Source organism: Chaetomium strumarium (assembly GCF_033439665.1).
Source record: "Chaetomium strumarium strain CBS 333.67 chromosome Unknown B0T15scaffold_1, whole genome shotgun sequence".
In the NCBI taxonomy this organism is placed as follows: domain Eukaryota; kingdom Fungi; phylum Ascomycota; class Sordariomycetes; order Sordariales; family Chaetomiaceae; genus Chaetomium; species Chaetomium strumarium.
Genome location: NW_026944429.1, coordinates 1753354 through 1776170, shown reverse-complemented (window position 1 = coordinate 1776170; position 22817 = coordinate 1753354). Strand labels below are relative to the sequence as shown.

At 61.1% G+C, this 22817-nt stretch overlaps 4 protein-coding genes across 4 annotated transcripts; 2 read left to right on the top strand and 2 right to left on the bottom strand.

Moving 5' to 3' along the window:
* Window positions 1–723: 723 nt before the first annotated feature.
* B0T15DRAFT_16277 (uncharacterized protein) lies at window positions 724–4727 on the bottom strand. Its single transcript, XM_062862127.1, has 3 exons — window positions 4312–4727; window positions 3297–4249; window positions 724–3233 (listed from the first exon to the last, which is right to left on the bottom strand). Exons 1-3 carry the CDS (start codon window positions 4594–4596, stop codon window positions 947–949), a joined length of 3525 nt encoding a protein of 1174 aa, XP_062725635.1. The 5' UTR covers window positions 4597–4727; the 3' UTR covers window positions 724–946.
* A 428-nt stretch (window positions 4728–5155) lies between these two features.
* On the bottom strand, window positions 5156–17852 carry B0T15DRAFT_488558 (polyketide synthase module; the record flags this gene model as incomplete). Its single annotated transcript, XM_062866523.1, has 3 exons — window positions 5156–7415; window positions 7696–14834; window positions 14889–17852. The coding sequence occupies 3 exons, from the start codon at window positions 17850–17852 to the stop codon at window positions 5156–5158; spliced, it is 12363 nt and encodes a 4120-aa protein (XP_062725634.1).
* A 752-nt stretch (window positions 17853–18604) lies between these two features.
* Window positions 18605–20231, top strand: B0T15DRAFT_506592 (chaperonin 10-like protein; the record flags this gene model as incomplete). Its single annotated transcript, XM_062867591.1, has 5 exons — window positions 18605–19164; window positions 19235–19664; window positions 19791–19915; window positions 20044–20089; window positions 20223–20231. The coding sequence occupies 5 exons, from the start codon at window positions 18605–18607 to the stop codon at window positions 20229–20231; spliced, it is 1170 nt and encodes a 389-aa protein (XP_062725633.1).
* Window positions 20232–20546: 315 nt separating this feature from the next.
* On the top strand, window positions 20547–22575 carry B0T15DRAFT_498061 (cytochrome P450 monooxygenase). The gene is made up of 5 exons (XM_062867300.1): window positions 20547–21036; window positions 21113–21414; window positions 21477–21728; window positions 21793–22027; window positions 22121–22575. The coding sequence occupies exons 1-5, from the start codon at window positions 20664–20666 to the stop codon at window positions 22501–22503; spliced, it is 1545 nt and encodes a 514-aa protein (XP_062725632.1). The 5' UTR covers window positions 20547–20663; the 3' UTR covers window positions 22504–22575.
* The last annotated feature ends 242 nt before the right edge of the window (window positions 22576–22817 follow it).

The window sequence follows — 22817 nt, the reverse complement described above, 5'->3', positions numbered from 1 at the left end:
TTGAACCAAGTCCAGCTTTCCGGAGTAGCTCTCTGGACAAATTCAAGACTATCGCACTGATGCAAAGGCGGATACGGGATTCTCTTTTTGGTGTTGCATTCCCATGTAGATCATAAACCGCCGAGCTGAGATCCTGGTTCGACCGGCTAATAAAGCTGCCTGCGCCCGTGATCTCCTATGGCCGGTATTAAGCAATATACTAGGATATCTCTGCCCCCCCGTCTTGTAAGGCAAATCCCACGGCAGATACGCAGACTTTGAAATATTGCCGCCCCCCCCTCGGTGGCACCGCGTTCGGGTCTGCAAACAAGAGCCGGGCCTGCCTCGCAGGACGGCCGCTCTCCAAAGCAGGAGGAGCTGCCCAGAGTGGTGGGTGTGCGGGGGTTGGGCTAGGCTTTTGAGCACATTTGAGTGAATCAGAGCTGGGGCATTATCGAACGCCAAATCGACAACTGCCGAGGGGGGCGCTATAACGGTTCTGGACGGATGTCTCCTGACCATCCATGATCCGACTGTCAGCGCTTACGTGGTGCAACTAGTGGGCCTAGCTGACCTTCCTCGAAACCCACCATGATAGTAAGGATTCGAAGCTGAGCCACCTAAGGCAATCATCAACTGAGCCGCATCCATTCCTTAGCTATAGATTGACGGTTAGCGTTGCTGAAGTTGCGAGGACGTACCCTGCTAAGAGGTTGGCCATATCCGTTGCTGTGTCGCGAAGGGAACAAACAGTATACACCATTGTAGGCAAACTCCTCAAGGAATGAACCAGAATGCAATGCAAGACATTCATCAGTCAATCCATGCAAAGCACGCTATAACCTGGGACGTAAGATGGCTAGAAATCTGGCTTGTCAAACCCAGTCGAGAGTAAATGGACCCGCGCTTTTTATCTTTTCCCTCACTGCCACAGCCCACACAAACCCAACTTAACCCACTCTACAGTCTAATGCGCACCACCACGCCCGCCGGTGCCACCCGCGGCCAGCGCAGCCAACACCTCGGGCTTCATCTCCGGCAGCGGCCGGCCCCTGCCGCTCGGCCGCGGCACAAACCTGACCTCGGCGAGATAGGCCAGGTACCGCCCGACATCCTCCCTGCTGATGCCATGTCCCGTGCTGTCATCGACGCCGGTCCACCGGTCCGCGTCCGCCTTGAGAACCGCCACGGCATTGCGATCGTCCATCTCGGGCGCCCGCGTGTTGGCCGGCAGGTCGTTCATGCAGAAGTGGTAGAGCGGCATCAGCGCGTGCTGCTCCTGGTCCTTCTCCAGCGCGCCGGCCGACACGAACTTCTCGAGTTCCTCCTTCCACGCTTGATAGCTCACCTCGGGCGTCTTGTAGCCGTAGTACTCGAGGATGGACAGGTACTCGTTCATGCGGAGGCGGGGGTGGGCCGTGACGTGGACAACGTGCACGCCGCCGCTGGAGAGCGGGTTGAGCGCCGATGCTACGACAACCCGAGCGACGTGGTTGACGGGGACGGCGTTGACGGTGTTGATGATGTGCGGGCGAGCCGAAAGCTGGATGCAGCCCTTCAGCATGCGGATCAGGAAGTCGTCGACGTTGCAGACGCCCGTTTCGGAGTCGCCCAGGATATAGCCCGGCCGGACGATGGAGCCCAGGAGACCACGCCTGCCGGCTTCCCGGATGAGCTGCTCCGAGACCCACTTGGTCTGGCCGTAGCCGGTGCCAAGGCCGGTCCGGCTTCCGTTCATGTCGTCCTCCTCCATGACGGCGCCCTGGCCGGTGCTGGTTTGCTTCTCTGACAGCTGTATGTAGTAGTCGGTATCAAGGACACTGGTGGAGCTAACGAAGCAGAATGCCTTGGCCTTGCCTTCGTTGCAGAGCCTCATGGCATCGACAGTCGACAGAACGTTGGGTGCCATCATGTCCTGGTATCTCTTGACCCAGTGAACCGTAGCGCCGTTGTGGATCACGACGTCGACTTCCTGCGCCAGGGTCTGCCAGGTGGCATCGTCAATGCCCAGCTGAGCCTTGGAAAGGTCACCGACAACGGCGCTTAGCCTGCCGGCCCACTCGTCCTTCCACAGGCCGTACCCCTGGAGGGAGCGCTGAAGGCGCGCCAGAGCCGCTGAAGGTTCCTTGACACCACGGACATGCGCGATCAGCTTGACATTTCGGGCTGTCCGGTCGAGAACGTCCCGCAAAAGGTATGACCCCAGGAAACCAGTCGCGCCAGTGAGGAAGATGGTCAGGTTCTCGGCCGAGGCAAGAGTCTCCGCGTCCGCAGACAGGAACGTTTCGGGGAGCTGGCGCAGTAATTCATCCAGAGACTTGGCATAGGCGTCTTCCCCGGCTTCAGGCCCCACATCGCCGCCTTCGTGACTCCGGAGCTTGTCGACTTGGGCACTGAAACCGGCCAGGCTAGGGTGTCCGTAGAGCGTACTGATCGGGACATCTGTGCCCAGGCTCTTGCGGACCGTCAGGAGAAACTGCTGGGCTAGCAAGCTGTGCCCGCCGAGATCGAAGAACCCGTTGTCCCTCTTGATGGTCTTCGGGTTGAGGCCGCGGATGACATCGGCCCACAGCTGGGCCACGGTCCGCTCGGTCTCGGTGAGTGACTCCCAGCTCTTGATGTCCTCCTCTGACGCGTCCTCCACACGCTCGGCAACGTCCGGGAACGGGAGGTTGGGCTTGTCAACCTTGCCGTTCGGGTTGAGAGGGAGCTTGTTGAGCACGATGTAAATGGTGGGCACCGCGTAGGTTGGCAGCCGGCTCTTTAAGTGATCCCGCACCTCTGTCTGCATTCTCCTGTACTTCTTGAGGAAGACTGTGACGGGGCCCATCTCGACACCCTCGTCTTCCACGTCTTCCAGACCTCGGTCATGAAGCCATCGTTGCCACTCCCTGATCTCGGGGACGATGTAGCTGACGAGAGTGGGCTCTTCATTACGGTCTCTCCGCACAAGCGTCTTGCAGTCGCGGATGAGCGGGTTCTGGCTCAGATTGCTGTCGATGTCGTTCAACTCAATGCGGAAGCCGCGGATCTTGACTTGATCGTCGGCGCGCCCGACACACTCGACATCTCCTGAATCGAGGTACCGCCCCAGGTCTCCGGTACGGTATAGCCTGTCTCTCGGCCCCTTGTAGTACTTCCGCCACGGCTCGTTCTTGTTGGTCTTCTGATCAGCCTCCACCCACTTCTGGTTGTCGACGAACCAGTTCATCAAGAACTTCTGTTGGTTCAACGCTTGGTCTCCTAGGTAGCCCCTAAGACGGACGGTCGGGGGTTAGCAGAGCACGAGGATACAAGGAGGAATACATGAAACCCACTCTGCAAGCCCGGCAGCGCGCACAAAGATCTCGCCCACTTCCCCCACCTTGCACATCTCGGTCCGGTTCTCCCGGTTGACAACCAGCAGCTGGACGTTCTGCATCCCCTTCCCAGCGGGGACTGTGTCCTTGAGCCTGTCCAGGAAGTCCGGATCCCGCGCCCGGCTCGGGATCTCGTAGTAGCTCACTGCTCTCTGGGTCTCGGTCGTGCCGTACATGTTGATGATGTTGGCGTTGACCGCAAGTCGCCGGAGGGCCCGGCAGTCCCTCGTGGTGAGCACGTCTCCCACGAAGAACACGTGCTCCAGGCTGGGGAACTCGGCGGTCGCGCCGCCGACGAGGATCTGACCCATGGCGGGGGTGAGATGGGTCACGGTGGGCTTGTGTTCGCGCATCCACTCGGCGAGCTTCTCGTGCTGGATGTCTTCCTTGGAAGGCACCAGCAGCTGCGCGCCGAGGAAGAGCGGGGTAAAGATGTCGCGCTGCACGGGGTCATGGGCGATGCCGGACAGCAGCGTGTATCGGCTCTCCGACGAGAGGTTGAAACGCTCGGCCATCCAGCCGAAGTACTTAACCAGGCTGAAGTGCCGACCCAGTACACCCTTCGGCCGCCCCTCGCTGCCGGATGTGAAGGAGAGCGTGGGATTTGAGTCCGGCCCGACGAGAACATCCGGAGGGGCAGAAGCGAGTCCCCTCACGCCGGCGAAGATGTCCTGACCGTCGACCTCGCCGCCGTAGAGAATGCCATCGTCACGGAGTCTGAGGTCGGGGACATCGGTCTTCAGTTGCAACGCGTCGTCAATGTACTTCTGAACCAAGGGGGCCAGGGGCCCGTTCTCGTCGGTGGCCCGGCCGATCCTCAGCAGGGCGTTCGGCTGGGAGACTTCGAGGTAGATCTGCTGTCGTGCCGGAGGGTACGCGGGGTCCAGCACAGTCATAGTCGCGCCAGAAGCCTGTGAAATAAACCCGAGGTGTCAGAATGGGCAGGCAATTACAACACCGAAGAGGGGCATACCAGGATGCCCATGAGCGCCACCACCAGGTCCACCGAGCGATGCGCCCAGATCATGACCACGTCCCCGTTGGTGACGCCAGCATTGTGCAGGTACCATGCCAGCGTGTTGGCGGCCTCGTAGATCTGGCGGTAGGTAAAGCGCCTCTCCGGGATGGTGGACGACTTGGTCTCGACGACACATGTGCGGTCCGGATGGGCCTCGGCCTGGGCTCGGAAGTGCTCTTGGATCGAGCCGACGTAGCCCGACCAGTCCAAGTCGATTGTTGGGTCTGGTATTTCAGCCATTGTGGACGACGTGTTGCGGATGGTCAGCTCTGGGTCCCGGGAGGCAGGTTCAGCGGGCCTCCGTTCTCAAATATAAGGTGGTAGGTAGCCGGCATGAGGGAAATCCCCGTCAATGAGTGACTCAATCGCGGGACGAAGCTGTAAGCTCCGACAACGGGGTCGAAATTTTAGTGGGGCGGTCCAACCAGCGTGCCCCTCCCCCGCCAGCGCCAGCGGGGCGCGCTCGCAGCAGGGGAGCCGTTCATCAATCCATTTTCGACCACCCGGGCTGATTTCAAATCGATCGTCTCTCCCTTATTATCACAAAGTAACAGACACACAGTGAGCAAGCCCGTCACCTGGTTTGGCGACTGCCATAATAAGGATGGTCTCCGGGCAAGGCAGACACCGCTCAAAATATACCGACCAATGATGCTTACTTCCCCGGTACAGAATGTTTGGTGGAAATTCAAAGATAGAAAAAAGAGAAACGGACTTCCTAGCTGGGTACTAATCCAGGAGATATATAAACCTTTGAAAAAACAAACAACTCCCAGCTCTCCCTCCCGTCCCCTTCTTCTCACGAAGAATCAGCCTCGCCCATGTAAGGAAACACAACCGTCTCCCCCTTGTCCATCAAACTCTGCAAATAACTCACAATCAGCTCCTCCAACCCCAAGCCCCTCGCCCGCTCCAACCACTCCCCCATCTCCAGTTCCTCAAACCGCCCGCCATACAGCTCCTCCATGCGTTCTCTGAACCTGGCCACTGGCACCCTCACCCCGCTGGTATGATGCCTGAACCTCACCACCGCTCCTCCTGGTCCTCCTCCTCCTTCTTTCTCCCTTTGAGTATCACCGTCATCATCATCTTTATTACCACCACCACCACCACCACCGCTACTAGTGCTACTAGTAGTAGCATAACTCAGAGCGTCGCGCATCGCATCCGAAACCACATCGGCCGCCACCTCGTCGACAGACTTGAGATCCAACCACCCGGCCATATTCGCAGTACTAGTGTCCGGCACGGCCCGCATGCGCCGCGCAAACCGCAGCAGCGCGTTCAGCGCGTCGTGCGCCGGCGCGTCCTCGCCCACCAGCGCACACGGCCGGTGGATGACAACCTTCCACACAGAAGACCCCCTATCCCGATGATCATCATTGGCGGGGGTGGTGGCGACGGCGCGCTCGAGCATGCGCTCGCACACCCACTTGCTGCTGGTGAACCCCCCCTCGTCCTGCGGCGGGTGGATGTGATGCGGCACGGCCACCGGACCCAGGGCTGCAGTGCCGCCGCCTAGCAGGGCGACACGGTTAGACGAGATGAAGTGCAGCGGTACACCATTACTACCACCCCGGGCGGCGGCGGCGGCGCGGGCGAGCTGGGCGAGGCGGAGGGTGGCGTGGACGTTGGGCGCCACGAGGGAGTGGTAGCTGTTGAGGCAGTGGCCGTGGGCGCCCGCGTGGAGGATCAGGTCTGTGTTCGCTTCGAGCGCGGACCACTCCGCCGGGGCTAGGCCGAGGTCTGGGCGTGCGAGGCTGCCGTGGTAGACGACCAGCTTGCCTTTGTCTGGGGAAGAAGCGGCGGTGGTGTTGGTGGTGGTGGTGGGGAGAAGGGACGGGTCGTCCGGGTTAACGGCCAGGCAGTGGATCTTGGAGACCGAGTCGTGCTGCAGGAGGGCTCTGAGGATCGCCATGCCCAGGAAGGAGGTTGCGCCCGTCAGCACGACCTGAATACCTTCTTCGTTGGGCTGGCGGGGACTGCGCGGCACGGCGGCGGCGGCGCTTGACGCGCCCTCGCTGGCGAGGAACCGCGCGTGCAAGGTGTCCAGCTCTGTCTCCCAGCAGATCTCGACCGGTTTGTGAGCTCCGAGCTCCGCGGCAAGCGTGGCGGCCATCGAGGCGAGCGTGCTGGCGCTGTAGAGGTCTCGGAGCGGGACAGACACGCCCTGCGTTTCCTCGATGGCCGCCCTCAGTTTGACGATGAGATGGGAGTTACCGCCGACCATGAAGAAGTCCGAGTCCCGCGCCAACGGTTCCCGGTCGGCGCTCTGCCCGAGCACGTCTTCCCAAATAAGCTTGAGCTGCCCTTCCAGCAGCGTCAGCCCCTGTTCACGTCGCGGCTTCGTCTCGAACTCCGGGTCCTCCACGAGCGCCAGAGGCAATGACGCCAGCGCACGGCGATCGACCTTGCCGTTCGCGCTCGTCGGCAGGCGATCCAGGGAAACGAGCCTCGAAGGGATCATGTACCGGGGAAGCTGCATGTTCTTCATGGCGCGAGCGAGCTCTGCCACGGTTTCCGACGCGTTCTCGGCCAGCACGACGTAGGCGACAAGACGCTCTGTCTCTTCCTCCTCCCCCTTAACCACCACGCACGCGTCGACAACACTCCCCCCGGATGCGCGGATGAGGTTGCTGGCGACGTCGTCCAGGTCGATGCGGAGACCGCGAAGCTTGACCGTGCTGTCTCCGTCCAAGCGGCCCATGAAGACGAGCGATCCATCGCGGAGAAGGCGGCCCTTGTCGCCGGTTCTGTACATGGTGGTGAGTCCCGCCGCCCGCTCCTCGGCCGTGGCGAAGCGGTTCGGAACGAAGCGGTCGTCGTGCAACGCAGCCGAGGGCGAGTACCCCAGCGCGACGCCGACGCCCCCGACACAGATCTCGCCGGGGAAGCCGGTGGGGACGGGCTCGCCAAGCTCATTGGCGATGACAATCGTCGTGTTGGCAATGGGCTTGCCAATACTCGAGAAGTCATCCAGCACAGGCTGACACTCAGGATGGTCGAGCGAAACCGTCTCGAAGCTCGTCGCGCAGGACAGCTCGGTCGGGCCATAGCAACTAGCCCCGGTCGGTCAGCAACCAACCATTTGAAGCACAAAAGCAAACAAAAAAGAAAAAAAAAATTAAGAACTTGAAAACTTACTCAGTGACCACAAACCTTCCCCCCAACCCCGCCCTATCCCGAAAGCGTCTAAACTCCTCCCTCAACGCCGGCGTAACCACCTCCCCCCCAAGACAAGCCCACCTCCACCTCCATTCACACTCACACTCGCACTCACACTTATTACAGTCACTACTACTAGTAGCAGTACTACCAAAAAGACCACCATAACCATACCGCAACCACAGCGCGGCCTCACTAGGCGTAGCAATCGTGAAGTTGACCCCCTCGTCGCGCATGAGCCTCGTCAGCGCGACCGGATCGCCCCTCGCGGCGCGCGGCGCCATGACCACGCGCCCGCCGTTGGCGAGCGCGTTGAACATCTGCGCGAGCGACATGTCGAAGCCCAGCGAGCTCTGCTGCAGGGCCACTACGACATCAGACTCGTCGTTGAGGTGCAGGCGCGCAGACTTTGCTGCCAGGTAGTTGAGCACGCCGCGCTCGGCTAGGAGGATCCCCTTCGGGCGGCCGGTTGAGCCGCTTGTGTAGAGGAGAAAGGAAGGGGCGTTGGCCGTGGAGGCGGAGGAGGAGGCGTTGTGGATGGGGAGATGGTGATGGGGTGATGGTAGTGATAGATCGGTGGTGAGGTTGAGGATTTTGAGTTTCTTTTTGCCGTCTACTACTGGTCGTACTCCTGAGTCTGACTCTGAGTCGATGGTGGTTTGGAGGAGGAGTTGGTGCGCGAGGACGACCGTGGCATCGTCGCAGACGAGAACGGCCGCGTTGGCGTCCTCGAGCATGGCGGCGTGCCGGGCCTGCGGGATGCTCAGGTCCAGGGGGAGGTAGATGCATCCGATGCGGAGGATGGCGAGCATGGCGGCTACCGTGCTGACCGTGGGTTCGAGCAGCACCGCCATGGCGGCGCCCTGCCTGGCATGATCCAGGATGTCCAAGAGCGACGCCGCGATTCGGTGGCTGCGCTGCGCTAGCTCGGCGTATGTCACTCGCTCCGCCGCGTCAACCACCGCGACGTGGTGTGCATGACGGTCCGCCGCAGCCATCTCGTCGAACCGCTCCACCAGGGTGGTTGGCCATCCAAAGTCGACGGTAGGCCCGCGGCTGATGCTGGGTGGATGATGGTCCGAGATGACGTGCTGCCCGGCCTGCAGCTCGCTGACGGAGCAGTATGGCTCGGTGGAGAGGCGCTCCAGGGCGTCGATGTAGATCCGCAAGAGGAGCTGGCACGACTCGGCCGAGTACAGATAATCCCGCGTGGTCAGCTCGACCAGACACGTCGTCCCGGACCGCGTCTGCACCAGGTTGAAGGCCAGATCATACGGGTTGCGGGCGTCGTGGTGCGACGTCACAACCATGCGGCAGTCGCCCAGAGGCGCCTCGGTGAGCGTCACGGGCCGGTAGTTGACGGCCACCTGGAAAAGGGGGCTGTGGCTGGAGGACCGCGGCGCGCCGACGGCGTCCAGTATCAGGTCGAACGGCGCCCTGGCGTGGTTGCAGGCCGCCAGCGCCTTGGCCGAGGCGGACCTGGCGACGTCGGCGAAACGAGCATCACACAAACCATTGTTGTCCGGAGTCAGACGTAGGCGCAGTGGGAGGAGATTCAGGAAGAAGCCGACCGTGTTGGCGAGCCCGTCGTCCGCCCGGTTGGCGTCTGCGATGCCGATGCAGATGTCGTCGATGTCGAGCAGCCTGCACAGCACCAGCTGGATCGTGGCGAGGTGGAAGTGGAACGGCGTGATGCCGAGCCCCTGGCACGCCGTCTTGATCCTGGCCGTCAGCGCGGCCGACATCTCGTGGCCGCATGTGTTGCCGTCCCACGTGTCGCACGTCTTGCGGGACTTGACGCGCGCGAAGGGAAGCAAGGGAAGCAGATCGGGCAGCCTGGCGTGTTCGGCCTTCCAGTACTCCAGCTCCGCGCGCAGCTTGCTCGGCGTGGTCTGTTCTCGCTCGGCACGGGCGAAGTCGCAGGGCTGCACGGACACCGGAGGCAGCGTCGCGGTCGCCATCCGATAGGCGTGATCCAGGTCTCGCAGGAAGAGGTAGAGCGCCGTGCCGTCCATCAGAATGTGGTGATGGCCGAGGACGAATGTGTGCGAATCCGGAGAGTGGGAAACCAAGGTCGCGTGCATGGCGTCGCCGCGCTCAAGCTGCCAATGGTGCGTCTTATACCGCGAGAACACTTCTTCGACGACGGCAGCATCGCCCCCGCTCGAGACCACGTCCATGGCCCCGCGAGCTTCCGGTAGCACGCCCTGGGTCGGCCTGCCACTGATGGGATGCGTGAAGAAGCAGGTACGGAGGGACTCGTGCCGGGACAGAACCTGCTGAAAGGCATCTCGCAGTCGGTGAGGGCGAAGGCGGCCTTCCACCCGGAACGAAACGACAATGTTGAAGGTGGTTGGATCGGGTAGGAAGGTCCTCAGGAACCAGAGCCGGGCCTGCGCATACGACATGGGCTCACACCTGACAAGATCTCGTTCAGCAGGCGCTTCCTCAAGCACGGGGGTCTGTAGCAGAGCCTGGCTAGCTGTTACCTCGGTGTCGGCTGATGTGCTCCCACGCGTCGTTCTCGACGTTGACGTTGACGTGTCCGGCTCCGACACGCCCGATGCGCCTCCGTAAGTTCCTTGGTCTGTCGAGCCGGCGGGGACGGGTCGCTCGGGCTCCTCGAAAGTCTGGGGAACTGGGACTGCGCCGCGGACGTCGGATGTGGCCGCTTCAGGCTTGCCCGCGAGCGCGGCAACAAACTGGTTGGCCACGGCGGTGCAGAGTTCGGCAATGGTATCCCCGCTGAGGATCTTCAGGATGGGCACTTCGACGTTGACCTCGGTGAGGAACCAGGCCCTGATCTCCACCGCCAACAGGGAATCGCAGCCCAGGTCGACCAGAGGCGCCTCTGCCTTGGCCGTACCACGCGCCAGCTGAAGCATGTTCTCGACCTTGGCTAGGAACGTCGTCGTGAGAAGCCGCACCGTCGCTTCGGGGTCGTCACGGGCCTCTTCCATGAGCTGCCGTATGTGCACGCTCTGCTGCTGCTGCTGCGCTGTAGCGTTCTCCTGGCTCGCGGCTGTGCTCCTCTCCATGATCATGTGCGAGAAGCGAGGGTTGTTGATCCAGGGCGCTGTCCGCTTGGCCCCGGGCGCATTGCTGGACGGCTCCATGCCGCATATGATCTCGGCCCTTCCCGACACGGGGCTGCTGGCCAGGATGGCCTCGGCAAACACATTGTGGATGTCTGGCTCCGAAAGCGGCAGATAGAATCGCGACCGCAGGTGGTCCTCTATCTGCCGTCCCGCGCGAGCCACATACCCGACGTCGACAACCAGACCAATGTGGATGACGCTGGCCGCGAGCCCTCGTGCTCTCCGCTGGGCTGCGAGACCTGCCATGAACATGTTGGCGGCATGGTAGTTCGACTGGCCGGCATTGCCGGTGATGCTGCCGAGCGAGGAGAAGCAGACGAAGAAGTCGAGGGGCGGGCGCGAGCCGGTAGTATTCGAAAACAGGGCGTCCAGGTTCTTGGTTCCCTGGACCTTGGCGCGGAATGGCACCTGCATCTCTTCGGCACTCATGTCTAGGAACAGCCTGTCGGACAGAACAAGGGCGGCATTGCACACGCCCGCGATTGGGGGCATCGCCTGCGAGATCTCGTCCACGGCGGAGCGGAGAGACGGCATGTCGGAGGCGTCCACAGCGTATACACGGATGGTTGCGCCGTAGCGGGCCATCTCGTCCAGCCAGTCCTGACCGATACTCGGATTCCTGCTGGTGAGCACGAGGTGGCGTGCCCCGTGGACAACCAGGTAGCGGCAGAGAGACAAGCCGAGCTCACTGGTCATACCGACCATCAGGTATGTCTTGTCTGGATGGACGAGCCGCCCAGCGTCCAGCGGTTCCATGTCCACGGGGAGTTGATAGGCCGTCGTCCAGTCCACCACGGCCGGGCAGGCCGCCACAAAGGTAGTAGTACCCGGAGACGCAGCAATCTCTTCAACTGGTAGGATATTCAGCTTCTCCCTTGGCGTCGTGTTTTCTGCCATCACGGCATGGGTGAAGGCATCATCCAACTGCTTAGCCGGTGAAGACGCGAACCTGTCATATCGGTGGACGGCCCACGTAGGAGGGAGTCGTGACGCCACCTTCGTATCGCCCGACAGGTCTATGAACAAACCAGAAACCCTGGGGAGGGTGAGCCGGATGGAGTGCGCGGTCTTGCTGGGATGCAGGCTGAGCCAATCCTCAGGCAGCGCGTCCGGGGCGCAGCTCGAGGAGAAGTGCAGATCGCCCCGCCCCCGTCGGTCGTCGTGCTCCTTGATTCTTCGCGCTACAGCGTCGGCAAGACCTTCATCCGCCCCGTGGACGACAACCGCCAGTGCAGCAGGATGACGATCAAGTGTTGCGAGAATAGCCGCGGCAATGAGCTGGCGGGCAGCAGCGGCTAACAACTCCGCGCAGCCGCGCTCGTGGTCCGGGAGGACATACACCTCGTCGGCGGCCGGCCGGATCAAGGAGGCGTGTGCGTCGGCGAAGGCCATCACCATCTTCTGGTCATCTTCATCTCCGCGAACGGCCAAGACTCCAAGACACAAGACCTCGTTGCGTGCCACATCATCGGCGTGGAGCTCCATGGAATACCGAACCCTGATAGTCTCATACCCGCCGCCGTGCTGCTGCTCCTGCTGCTCCGGCGCTGACCCACAGTTCCCGTTCTCGACCAGCCGCAGGCCCCCTTGTCCCGGCCGGATCTCCACCGTCTCGTCGTTCAAGTCCACCTGCCGTGCAATCCTGCGTCTCGACGCGTTGGCCCTGTCATTGGCAGGGCGATCGAGCACGATGCGCGGGATGTGGATGGCCTGCCCGTCGTAGTAAAGCTCCGGCTCAATAGTCCACAGCATCATCCCGTTCCCATTCCCCTTCCTCCCCGTTTTATTCTCCAGCTCGGTCGACACCAGCAGTCTCAGAAACACCTCGGCCAGCCCGTGCGCCTTGAGCGTCTCCTTCCCATCATCGACATCCAGAAGCTGCAGGGTCAGGTGCGGCAGCTCCTCCAGCAGCGCCCGTGCTAGCCCCACCGTCATGTTCGCCAGGGGCTCGCCGCCGAGCCGGCGGCCCTCCGTCACCCACAGGATGCTGCCGGCGCTGCCGAAGAGCGTCTGGAGCGCGTGCATCCGCTCGTCCGTCATCATCACGCCGCCGGCCGCGAAGATGGGCTCGTCCAACTCGGCGAGGCATAGCACTGCGCATGTACCGGCGGCGGCGGCGGCGGCCACGTGCCGGCCCTGGATGCGGTCGACGCTATCGACGACCACTGTGCTGCTGCGGGAAAACGGCAGCAGCTTCTGGGTTTGCTGGATGAGCTTTGCCGTGGCGAGCGTCTTGCCACCGATGATGAGAAGCGAGCCCGTCGTAGTAGTAGTAGTAGGACCGGCCACCGGGATCCATGAAAAGGGGTCGCGGATGAGGGCGAAGTCGTCGTCCAATGCCTGGCTGACGATGACCGAGAAGGAGTGGATCTTGGGGTCGCGGTTGTCGATGGCGCTGATGTCCACGCCGGCGAAGCCCGTCTCGCGTAGCACCTGGTCCCAGGCGAGAAGCGAGGACCCCGGTCCCGTGGTGCGGCCCTCGTCGACGCCTAGCCACCAGCCGGGCAGCGAGCCCATCAGGAGGAGGAAGCGGAGAAGCTCCCCCGTGACCTCGGCCAAGAGTAAATATCCGCCCGGCTTCAGGAGGGATCTGGTGTGTCGTAGCGTCTCTCGCAAGCTCCGGGTCGCGTGCAGCACGTTGGAGGCCAGTACGAGACCGTACGAGTGCTCCGCGTAGCCCTGCTCGCCGGGCGGCTTCTCGACGTCGAGCACTCGGAAGCTCATCTTGCCGCCGTGGTCCGAGAACTTGCTGGCGGCCTTCCCGAAGAAGCCGGCCGAGATATCGGTGTACGTGTAAGACGCGTAGCACTGCCCGATGACATCCAGCACTCGGCGCGTGGCTGCGCCCGTGCCGGCGCCAATCTCCAGGATGTCGATCCGGGGGTGCTTGTGCGTGATGCGTGATGCTGCGAGCGAGAGGAAGTTGTTCAGAAAGCCAAAGCCGCAGCCGTCGCTGTACAGGCAGCCCAGCATGTCGTCTTCCATCATCACCTGCAGCGCCTCCGTCTTACCGCGCACGATGTCGATGAGGTTGTCCCCTATGGCCGAGCCGAGCCGGAGGTCGATTTGCCCCGGAAACTTGCATACGAGCGCCTCGATGTCTTCGCGCGTGTCCTCCAGCCATTCCCGCTTGGCGACGGCGTCCGCTCCGTCGCGGATCTCCGCTATCCTCATCCGCACGACTTTCAGCAGCTGCTGGTGATGCCACTTCATACTGTCCACCTCGTCGGGCTGGATCGCGGCCGAGAGGCGGCAGAAGTAGTATAACGCCACCCGTTCGATGGCCTCCATGAGCTCGGGATCGTGTGGTGCCGAGGCCGCCGCGCGCGCAAGCTCGGCGTCGAGGCAGCCGCCCAGCATGTCGGACTTCCAGAGCGTCTGGGTAAAGAGCAGCCTGTCGTTGGACGGCTTGGGCTCCGTGAACGAGTGGAGCACAATGCCCTCGACCTGGATGCCGCAGCGGCCGCCGCCCTCCTCGGTGAAGAAGTGGACGTCCCCCTGCAGCACTTTGGCCGAGCCATGCGTGACGAAGGCTTCGAGCTCCATTCTCGCTCCCTCCTCCCCACACCGGTAGTCCACGTGCGGATCGAAGCTGAAGCGCTTGATCTCGACGGGGAGGTACGGAGCCCACAGCTGGTCGCTTGTCGGCGACCCGTAGGCGACAAACAGCGACTGGAACCCCGTGTCCAGGCATCCCGGGTGTGGTACGTTGCCGAAGTCGACGTCGACCCCGTGCGGCCAAGCAGCCCAGGCTCTGGAATGCCCGAGGGTCCGCTCCGCGGCGACAAGGCCCCGGAAGTGGCCGTGATAGGTGAGGCCCAGTCGCTCGACCGAGTCGTAGTAGGCTTCGAGATCCACGGGCCGTAGCTTAGGACGTGCCAGCGATCGGGCAGCGAGCTGGGCGCTGCCGGAGGAAGGTGGCCCAAGGTAGATGGCGACCTTGCCGCAACAGTTTTGCACCAGCTCTCCCGACGTCTCGTCCGTGCATATCTGACAAGTGACTTCGGCGAGCACGACGTCGGGCTCGCCCGGTGACGGGGTGGGACACCGAGACATGGAGAAGAGCACCTCAACACCGGCCGAGCCATCTTCCACCACCAGGGCGCGGCTCATCTTCAGGTTCAGCACCTCGATAAGGCGGATGCTCTTCCCGGCCGCGAACGCCATGGCCGCCTCCAGCGCCATCGAGACATAGCCGGCCGCCGGGAAGATGGCCTGCCCCTGGAATACATGGCCCCTGAGCCAGGCAAGCTCGCCCAGACGAAATACATTCCGCCAGCGCATCTCGGTGTCCGAATCGTCCGGCATGCGCCGGCCGAGCAGCGGATGCGGCCTGTTCGCCGCCCGTCTGTACCGGCGAGAGATGCGGGACTCCCTCCAGTACGACTTCTCGTGGTCCCACGCATACGTCGGGAGGTCCTTCACGACTCGCGGCGGGCTGAAACCCGGCAGCTGAAACGCCTTGATGTACCCGTCAAAGTCCACCGCGGATGGGCCGAGGATCTGCCAGACCGCGCCGAGCGCCTCTGCGAAGCTTTTGCGGTCGTTCTCGCCGCGGGCCATCACGCCCGTGTAGGGCACTGTCGTACCCAAAGAAGTGTGGATGGTCTGGCTGGACGGCCCTTTGAGTGCCGGATGACACCCGACTTCCACCACCAGGTCGAAGGGACCGCCGGCCCAGAGAGATGTCTGCAATGCCTGCGAGAATAGGACGGGCTGGACCATGTTCTGCACCCAATACTCTGCGCTGAGCAACTCCAGGGAGTCCAGGCTGCCGCCGTCGGGGAGGCCGATGTCGCCGTAGACGCTCGAGATCCACACGCAATCCGGGCGTGGGGGCTTGACCGTGATATTGCAATTCTTCAGCGCCTCCAGGTACGGAGCGGCACAGGGGCCCATGTGGTGCGAGTGGTAGGCCGTGTCGACACGCAGCGGCCGCGCGAAGATCTTGTGCTTCTCGAAGTGCTCTCTAGCCCTGTCGATGGCCTCCCGGTCTCCCGAGAGGGTAGCGCTGGACGGCGAGTTGCTCGCGGCGGCAGCAAGCCGGCCCGCATTGGCGCTCTCTTGGCAGAAGTCGACCGCGTTATCATACGGGATGGCCACCGCCAGCATGGCCCCCTTTTGGCCGTGCGTGCCGCGTGCCAGCTTGGCGTAGAGCCCGCGGTAGTATGCAATCCGGATCGCGTCCGTAGCCGAGATGATGCCGGCGGCGTACACGGCAGCAATCTCGCCAGACGAATGCCCCACGACAGCGTCCAGCCTCACTCGGCATGCACGCAGAAGGTCGACGAGGCCGATCTGCACGGCGGTGCATAACGGCTGCGAGAGGGCGGCTTCCGACACGCGCGACCGTGAGCCCTCGGCCATCAGCTCGTCCTTCAGGGACCAGGATGGCGGGTCTGGACACGTCGCCAGAGCCTGCTCGCAGGCCTCTATGGCGCTCCGGAAGACGCTGGAGGACCGCAACAGGCCGGCGCCCATGGCAGGCCACTGCGCGCCCTGTCCGGTGAAGATGGCGAGCGTGCCGGGCACCTCGGGCGGCTGCGAGACAAGCCGCGCGTTGACTCCGATGGGCTTGCGTCCGCTGTCGACTTCGGCCAGATGCTGCTGTATCGTCCGGATGAGGTCCTCGCGGCTCGTCCCGGAAAAGAATGTCTTGAGCGGGAAGACGGATCTCCGGAGCTGCAACATGGCGCTCACATCCGACAGGCTCACGTCGGGATTGGCTTGGAGGTACTCCATGAGCCGCACGACCGCACCAGAAAGAGAGCCCGCTGTCTGCGCTGAGAGGACAAAGGGGCCAAAGGGACCAGAGATTTCATCTTGTTGAAACGTGTTCTGAGGAAGGGCCGCTGTGTTGGTGCCCGGTTCAAAGCTCTCGAGGATTGCATGTGCGTTTGTCCCGCCAAAGCCGAAGCTGTTGACACTGGCTCGCAGGGGACCCTTCTTCACCGGCGGCCAGGGTACGGCTCTCGTGGGAATTTCAAGGTGGCCGTAGAACGGGGCGATGGCTGGATTAAGCTCGTTGAAGAGCATATTAGGCGGGATCTTGCGGTGTTGAATGGCGAGCGAGGCTTTCAAAATGCCCGCGATGCCCGCACAGCCCTCGAGGTGGCCGATGACGGTCTTGATGGAGCCAACGAACAACTTGGCCTGGGCATCGGCATCCAACAAGCTGCTGCTGCTGCTGCTGTTCTCCCGATGTCCCGGAGGGAAGAACGCATCGTGGACAGCCTGGGCTTCGACAGGGTCGCCCGCCAAGGTTCCCGTGCCGTGGCATTCGAAGAACTGGGGCCGGTCAGCCACCGGATCGAGGCCCGAGTCGAGATAGGCCCTGCGTATCATGGCCGCCTGCGCTCCGGGGCTCGGCATCGTGATACCCGTGGTGCGTCCATCTGAGTTGACGACGGTATGCCGGATGACGCACTCGATGTGGTCGTCGTCTGTCACGGCCCGGGACAGCGGCTTGAGCACGAGAGAGGCAAAGCCTTCTCCCCGGGCGTACCCGTTGGCTCCGGCGTCCCACATGCGCGAGCGAGAGTCCTCCGACAGCATGTGGAGGCTACTCTCGGCCTGGAACATAGTAGGGTCCAGAATGAGGTTGCTGCCGACTACGATGGCCGACTCACACTCCCTATTGCGCAGGCTCTGCACGGCGAGGTGCAGACAGACGAGCGACGACGAGCAAGCCGTGTCGACGGTCAGCGAAGGTCCCTTGAGGTCGAACGCGTACGAGATGCGGTTGGCGAGGATGCTTCTCGTGGTCCCCGTGGCGTTGTACCGCGGCATGGTCTCGGGATCGCGGACTTGGATGTCGTAATAGTCGTTGGTCATGCAGCCGGCAAACACGGCAACCGCCGTGCCTTGGATGCGGTCCAGTGGCCATCCCGCCGCCTCGAGGGACTCGTAGACCGTCTCTAGCAGGATGCGTTGCTGCGGGTCCATACCAGCAGCCTCCAGCGGGCTGATGTTGAAGAAGGCGGCGTCGAAGACGGTGGGGTCTTCCTCCAGGATGTATGCCTTACTCTGGACCTCGGTTCTCCCGGCCTGCTCGCCATTGGCGCTGTAGAACGAGTCCAGGTTTGGCCTGATGGGGAACGATTTAAAATCCTTGACCACATCCCTCGGCTCATTCAGCAAGCCCCAGAGCTTGCTGGGCGACGAGGCGCCTCCCGGGAAGCGGCAGGCAGAGCCGACGATGGCGATGGGCTCCACACCAAGAGCTCCAGACATGCTGAGTTAGTCAATCCTCGATGAAAGCGTATTGTTACGGGAGGTCATCGAGGCGTAGACGATATCGCGTAATGACAAGTACCTCCAGGCCTTGGTACCAAGAAGAGCGTAGGATGAAGAGACCTGAGAAGACTTGCAAGACTAAAACCACCGGTGGTGTCGGAGCTTGAACTCACCGACCTGGAGCCGGTGACGCTGTACTAGTAATTAAGGACACCATCGATTCCGCTCTTTTCCGTCTCCGACATCCCTACTCCCACCCCAAATAAGTAGTACCTAGGTAAGGACACCTTTATTTAGCAGGCAAGTAAGGCCCCGCAAATAAGCCGCCGAGCTGCAAGCCCTCGGGGCACTCGTACACCTTTGCTCATACAGTCAAAGGGTTGATGATCCGTGGGCCGGCCCCCTGAAGCCGGTGCTCGACAGCACGAAACCATGTAAGTGAGTCGGTCTCCGGGCCGAACACATAATGCGACTCTGCAGCACTCGGTCTTTTACGATACGGCCGGAGCATGCAAGGTCAGGGGCTCGGCAGTCGGACATGACTTGGTCGGCGGCTTTGTAAACGGCATGCTTTGCCGGTAATGTATGGTCACCTGCATCAGTCCGAGACTCCGAGTCAATGAATGTGTTGCCCAAGGCCCACCGTCGTCTCCCAGCATGTCCATAATGATATGCTCCCTCTCGCAAGCTGGTTGCATACATTCCAAGTCGTTAGCCCGGCAAAGGTTTCCCACGCATCCAACTCAACAATGACGATGGCCCAAGCCCCTCGCAAGCAGAGGGCCCTCAAGGTGGTTCGAGCAAACGAGCTCGCGGTGGTGGACGACGCGGATATCCCGCAAGTCGGGCCGGATGAGGTTCTGGTGCGCGTGGTTTTTGTTGCCACGAACCCCGTCGACGCTAAATCGGCCGATTTCTCCCCAACGCCGGGTGCCACGGTCGGCAGTGACTTCGCTGGTGACGTTGTCGCTGTGGGCGCCGCTGTGGAGAAGCAGCTCAGAGTCGGCGATCGCGTCTGCGGCCTTGCGTTCGGCAACAACCCGCTGCGTCCCGACAATGGCGCGTTTGCAGAGTACGTTGCTGCGCCGGGAGATCTGGTCTTCAACATACCGCCCGGCATGGACCTCGATCAAGCAGCCACCCTCCCGTGCGGCCTCGCCACCGTGGGATTCGCGCTCTACCGACATCTGGGCTTGCCTCTTCCTGACCCACCTGCCACGGAAAGCGAGGCTGGTGCGAAGCCTCAATATATCTTGATCTACGGCGGGGGAACGGCCACCGGTACTCTCCTAATCCAGATGGCGCTTCGGTTCGTTCCCACAATTTCCAGTGTTTTCGTGTTCAATGGCAAGTCGGTGGCGCTGCTAACGATCTGCCAGCTCCGGCCTCGTGCCCGTGACAACGTGCTCTCCCAAACGCTTCGAGCGCGTCAAAGCGCTCGGTGCAGCAGAGGCGTTTGACTACCGCTCGCCGACTGTTGGGGCCGACATCCGAGCCTACACCAACGACGCTCTGGACATGGCCGTCGACTGCATCACCACGACAGCATCAATGGCGGTGTGCTACGGAGCCATCGGTCGCGGCGGAGGGAAGTATGTGTCGCTGGACCCTTTCCCGTTGCGGACGCACACCCGCCGGAGCGTACGGCCCTCCTGGGTCTTGGCGCTGACCATGTTCGGGACGCCCATCGCTTGGAAGCGGCCCTTTACTACCGAGGCAAAGCCCGCTGAGAGGGCTTTTGCGGAGAAGTGGTTCTCAATTGCGCAGGAGATGTTGGACAGAGGAGAGATCCAGCCACACAGTCATGAGGTCAGATCAGGGGGGTTGAGGGGGCTGGTTGACGGAATTGATGAGGTCCGGAAGGGGCTCGCGGCTGGGAGAAAGCTCGTCTATCGGATTGAAAAATAAGTGCTTAGCCTTTGTCTACCTAGGCAGCCGGGTAGACCAGTCAACCAGCGGTGGTTGACGAACTTACCAGGGCAGTATGCTTGGTCAGCGGATCATTCAACTCTGGAAACCACAAGCATCCACTGTTGCGTGAAGCTCATTGTCCTCATCCGGTGGGTGGTGCACGCTTCACGGGAGTCGTGTCGTAGCTTACAGACCAGTTAAGTCCGAATGCCACCCTTGCGGCTGTTGATTCAGGTCGCACACCATTGTCGGCTGGAGTTACTATTTGTGGGTGCAGCGCATTCGTGTCGGTCTCCGTGCTCATGGATGCGATCATGATTGATGTGAGTCAGAATGCAATGAATGCTCCGTCTAGAAGAGACCGCGGGGGCCTCGGAAGAAAGAAAAGTCGAGCCACCTAGCCGACGATCTTCCGGAGCATGCAGTTAGGTTGCACAACTACTACCGTACTACTAGTGGTACTAGGTACCCTACCACCTAGCTGCCTTATTGGAGAGGAGAGCGAGCGGGCTTTGGAAGGAGCCTGTCATGAATTGTTCTACGACCTATGCCGCATCTCGCTCCTTCCTAAACATAGTGTGGTCTCATCACCGAGCACAACGCCGATGCCGAGTGCCCCCGGCGAGCCCTAGTCGGACTTGATATGCTACTGCTGTGTACTACAAGAAGGTCATCTTATTTCCCGAGACCGATGAAAAAACCGAGAATGCGGGGAACCTAACTGAGGTAGAAAGCAGAATGGAGCTGGTACCCAACCCTCCATGTCCTGATGTTTACATTGGCATTTAAGTCCCTCATCAGGGGATGTTGCAGTACAATCCTAAACTCAGACTTTCAGTATCTTGATTCCCTGCATCTGCCTTTTTCCTTCGGTATAGTAACCCGGTGTTCCTCAAGATGTCTGGTGCGGTAACAAACTCACCATTCTCCGCGCCTTGGGAGCCTGCAATGAGAGAGTTGTTAAGCCCATTCAGTCTCACGCCGGAAGCCACCGGCATAGCAGCCTCCTTTTTGGTCCTTGTTGCCGCTCTGTTCTTCTTGCGAAAGCCAAAGAAGAATTCCTTGGACTTTCGAGACGCCGCCGGTGAGCACATCAAAGTGCTCCCTGGCGACACGCGTGTTGCACGCTTCGTCCAGGGAGCAGAAGTATCAGACCGTGGAAAGGCTATTGCTGGAGATGAGCCGTACCTCGTGCACAGCAGTCGTCTGCGGCATCTGGTTATTGCCACGCCAGACCAGTTGAGGCAATTCATGGCGAATGACTCCAAAGGTCGGAACCTTCTTCAAAGTTCACCGTGCTAGTGCATAAACTCAGAATACTTCACGTTGCTGACTTTCGCCCACAGGCCACAAGAAAGTGCCAGGAGGCGGACTAGGAGACTATGCTGCGCGCATGCTAGGCAGCTGTGTCGGCCAACAACATGGCGAAAAGTGGAAGCTCATGCGCTCACACTTCGATCCGTCCTTCTCCAACCATGCCGCTCGCCAGGCCGAGCCTGTTTTCCATAAAGTCATTCGGGACTGGCTTGAAGCATTACCTCCAGCAGCAACATCATCTGCATTTACAAAGGATGCCCTGACGTCTTGTCATGCTCTCGCCTTTCGCCTTTTGGCGATAATGTCATATGGCGAGGTGATGGACGATGCTGTAAGGCTCAAAACGATCATTCTCTCTACCGTACTGTCCACTAATTGGAGCGCGATTTGTAGACCTTTGCCAAGCTCAACAGCCTGACCCAGATGCACAAGCAGATGATGATGACTATGGTGCTCAATCTGAAGACATCGTCGAGGCTGTACAACATGCTTCCAACCACCGAGAGGCGGCAACTCAAAGAGTTCAACCGCCTGTGGGAGCAATTCAATCTCGGGGCCATCGAAAGGGCGAGGAAGGACGGCCTCAATTGCCCCGTCGAGCGCATCTATGCAGGTGTTGAAGTAGGAGATATGAGCCTTGTTGAGGTACAGTCCATAGTACTTCGGCCCCTGATATTCCAAAGGATTGTGAACTCAAAGTGTTTGACAGTTCCTCCAATCTCTCGACGAAATGCTTTACACCAACATCGACATCACCGGCCTGGCCCTCGCCCGACTTCTCCACAACATCGCCGCACATGCGGACTTCCAAGCGCGGCTGCGTGCCGAGATCCTCGGCGAGAAACAGCAGCAGTCCGGTTACAGTGCGGCAGCCTACGCCGGCAAGCAGGACACGCTGCTACACTACGCCACGCTCGAGTCACTCCGACTCAACAACGTGCTGCGTAAGCCTACTCCGTCCCCTTCCTTCGGGACTCCTGAATCAAATCTCAACCCCCCTATCGAGACTGACCAGATAAATCCTGTGCGCATAAAAGATTTCTCACCCCCCGAATGCACCGCCGAAGACAAGATCATCGGCGGCTATCGCATCCCCGCCCAGACCTCGTGCATCGTCGACGTGCGACGCATCAACACGAACCGCGAAGCCTGGGGCGAGGACGCCGAGACCTTCCGCCCGGAGCGCTTCGCCGGCCTGCCGGCGTCGAGTTACCGCTTCTCCATGATCCGTTGGGGCGTGGGCTCCTCCAAGTGCATGGGCAAGAACATGGCCGATCTGCTGCTCAAGATGACGGTCATCGCCGTGCTGGAGCGGTATGAGCTCCGCCCTGCGGTGCTGGAGAAGGGCGGTGGGGAGCAGCAGCAGCAGGGGATGACTGCCGCGACGAAGGAAACGGGGATTGGGTTTCGGCTGTTGTGAACATTACTAGTCCGAAGTAGCAAAGCCGGCGGTCGGGTTGCGCGCAGGGACAGGGTCATCTTTGGTTATTTTAGTGCATTATTGAATGACTCGAAATCTTACTAGTAATTGATAGCTTGGATGGTCTATACTTAGGTAATATGCTGGTCAGGTATTATTCGTTCACTGGATTCAGGGGTTGGGCAGACCGCACCCAACACCTTTCTTCCCCTTTTGGACTGAGCAAAGCGAAAGAGCTGTTGGCGAAGGCTAGAAATGCTATTCTATTGTGATATCCATCTCAAATATGCTAAACCGTCTCAACGATTCTATCA

Bases quoted from the DNA above. Each gene is read 5' to 3' on its own strand.
- B0T15DRAFT_16277 (XM_062862127.1), bottom strand. From the start codon at position 4,596: ATGGCTGAAATACCAGACCCAACAATCGACTTGGACTGGTCGGGCTAC. The intron at 4,250-4,311 runs GTATGCCCCTCT...TTTATTTCACAG, and splicing joins TGGCGCTCATGGGCATCCTG to GCTTCTGGCGCGACTATGAC. The intron at 3,234-3,296 runs GTGGGTTTCATG...CGTCCGTCTTAG, and splicing joins CGCGCTGCCGGGCTTGCAGA to GGGCTACCTAGGAGACCAAG.
- B0T15DRAFT_498061 (XM_062867300.1), top strand. From the start codon at position 20,664: ATGTCTGGTGCGGTAACAAACTCACCATTCTCCGCGCCTTGGGAGCCT. The intron at 21,415-21,476 runs GTAAGGCTCAAA...CGCGATTTGTAG, and splicing joins GCGAGGTGATGGACGATGCT to ACCTTTGCCAAGCTCAACAG. The intron at 21,729-21,792 runs GTACAGTCCATA...AGTGTTTGACAG, and splicing joins GAGATATGAGCCTTGTTGAG to TTCCTCCAATCTCTCGACGA.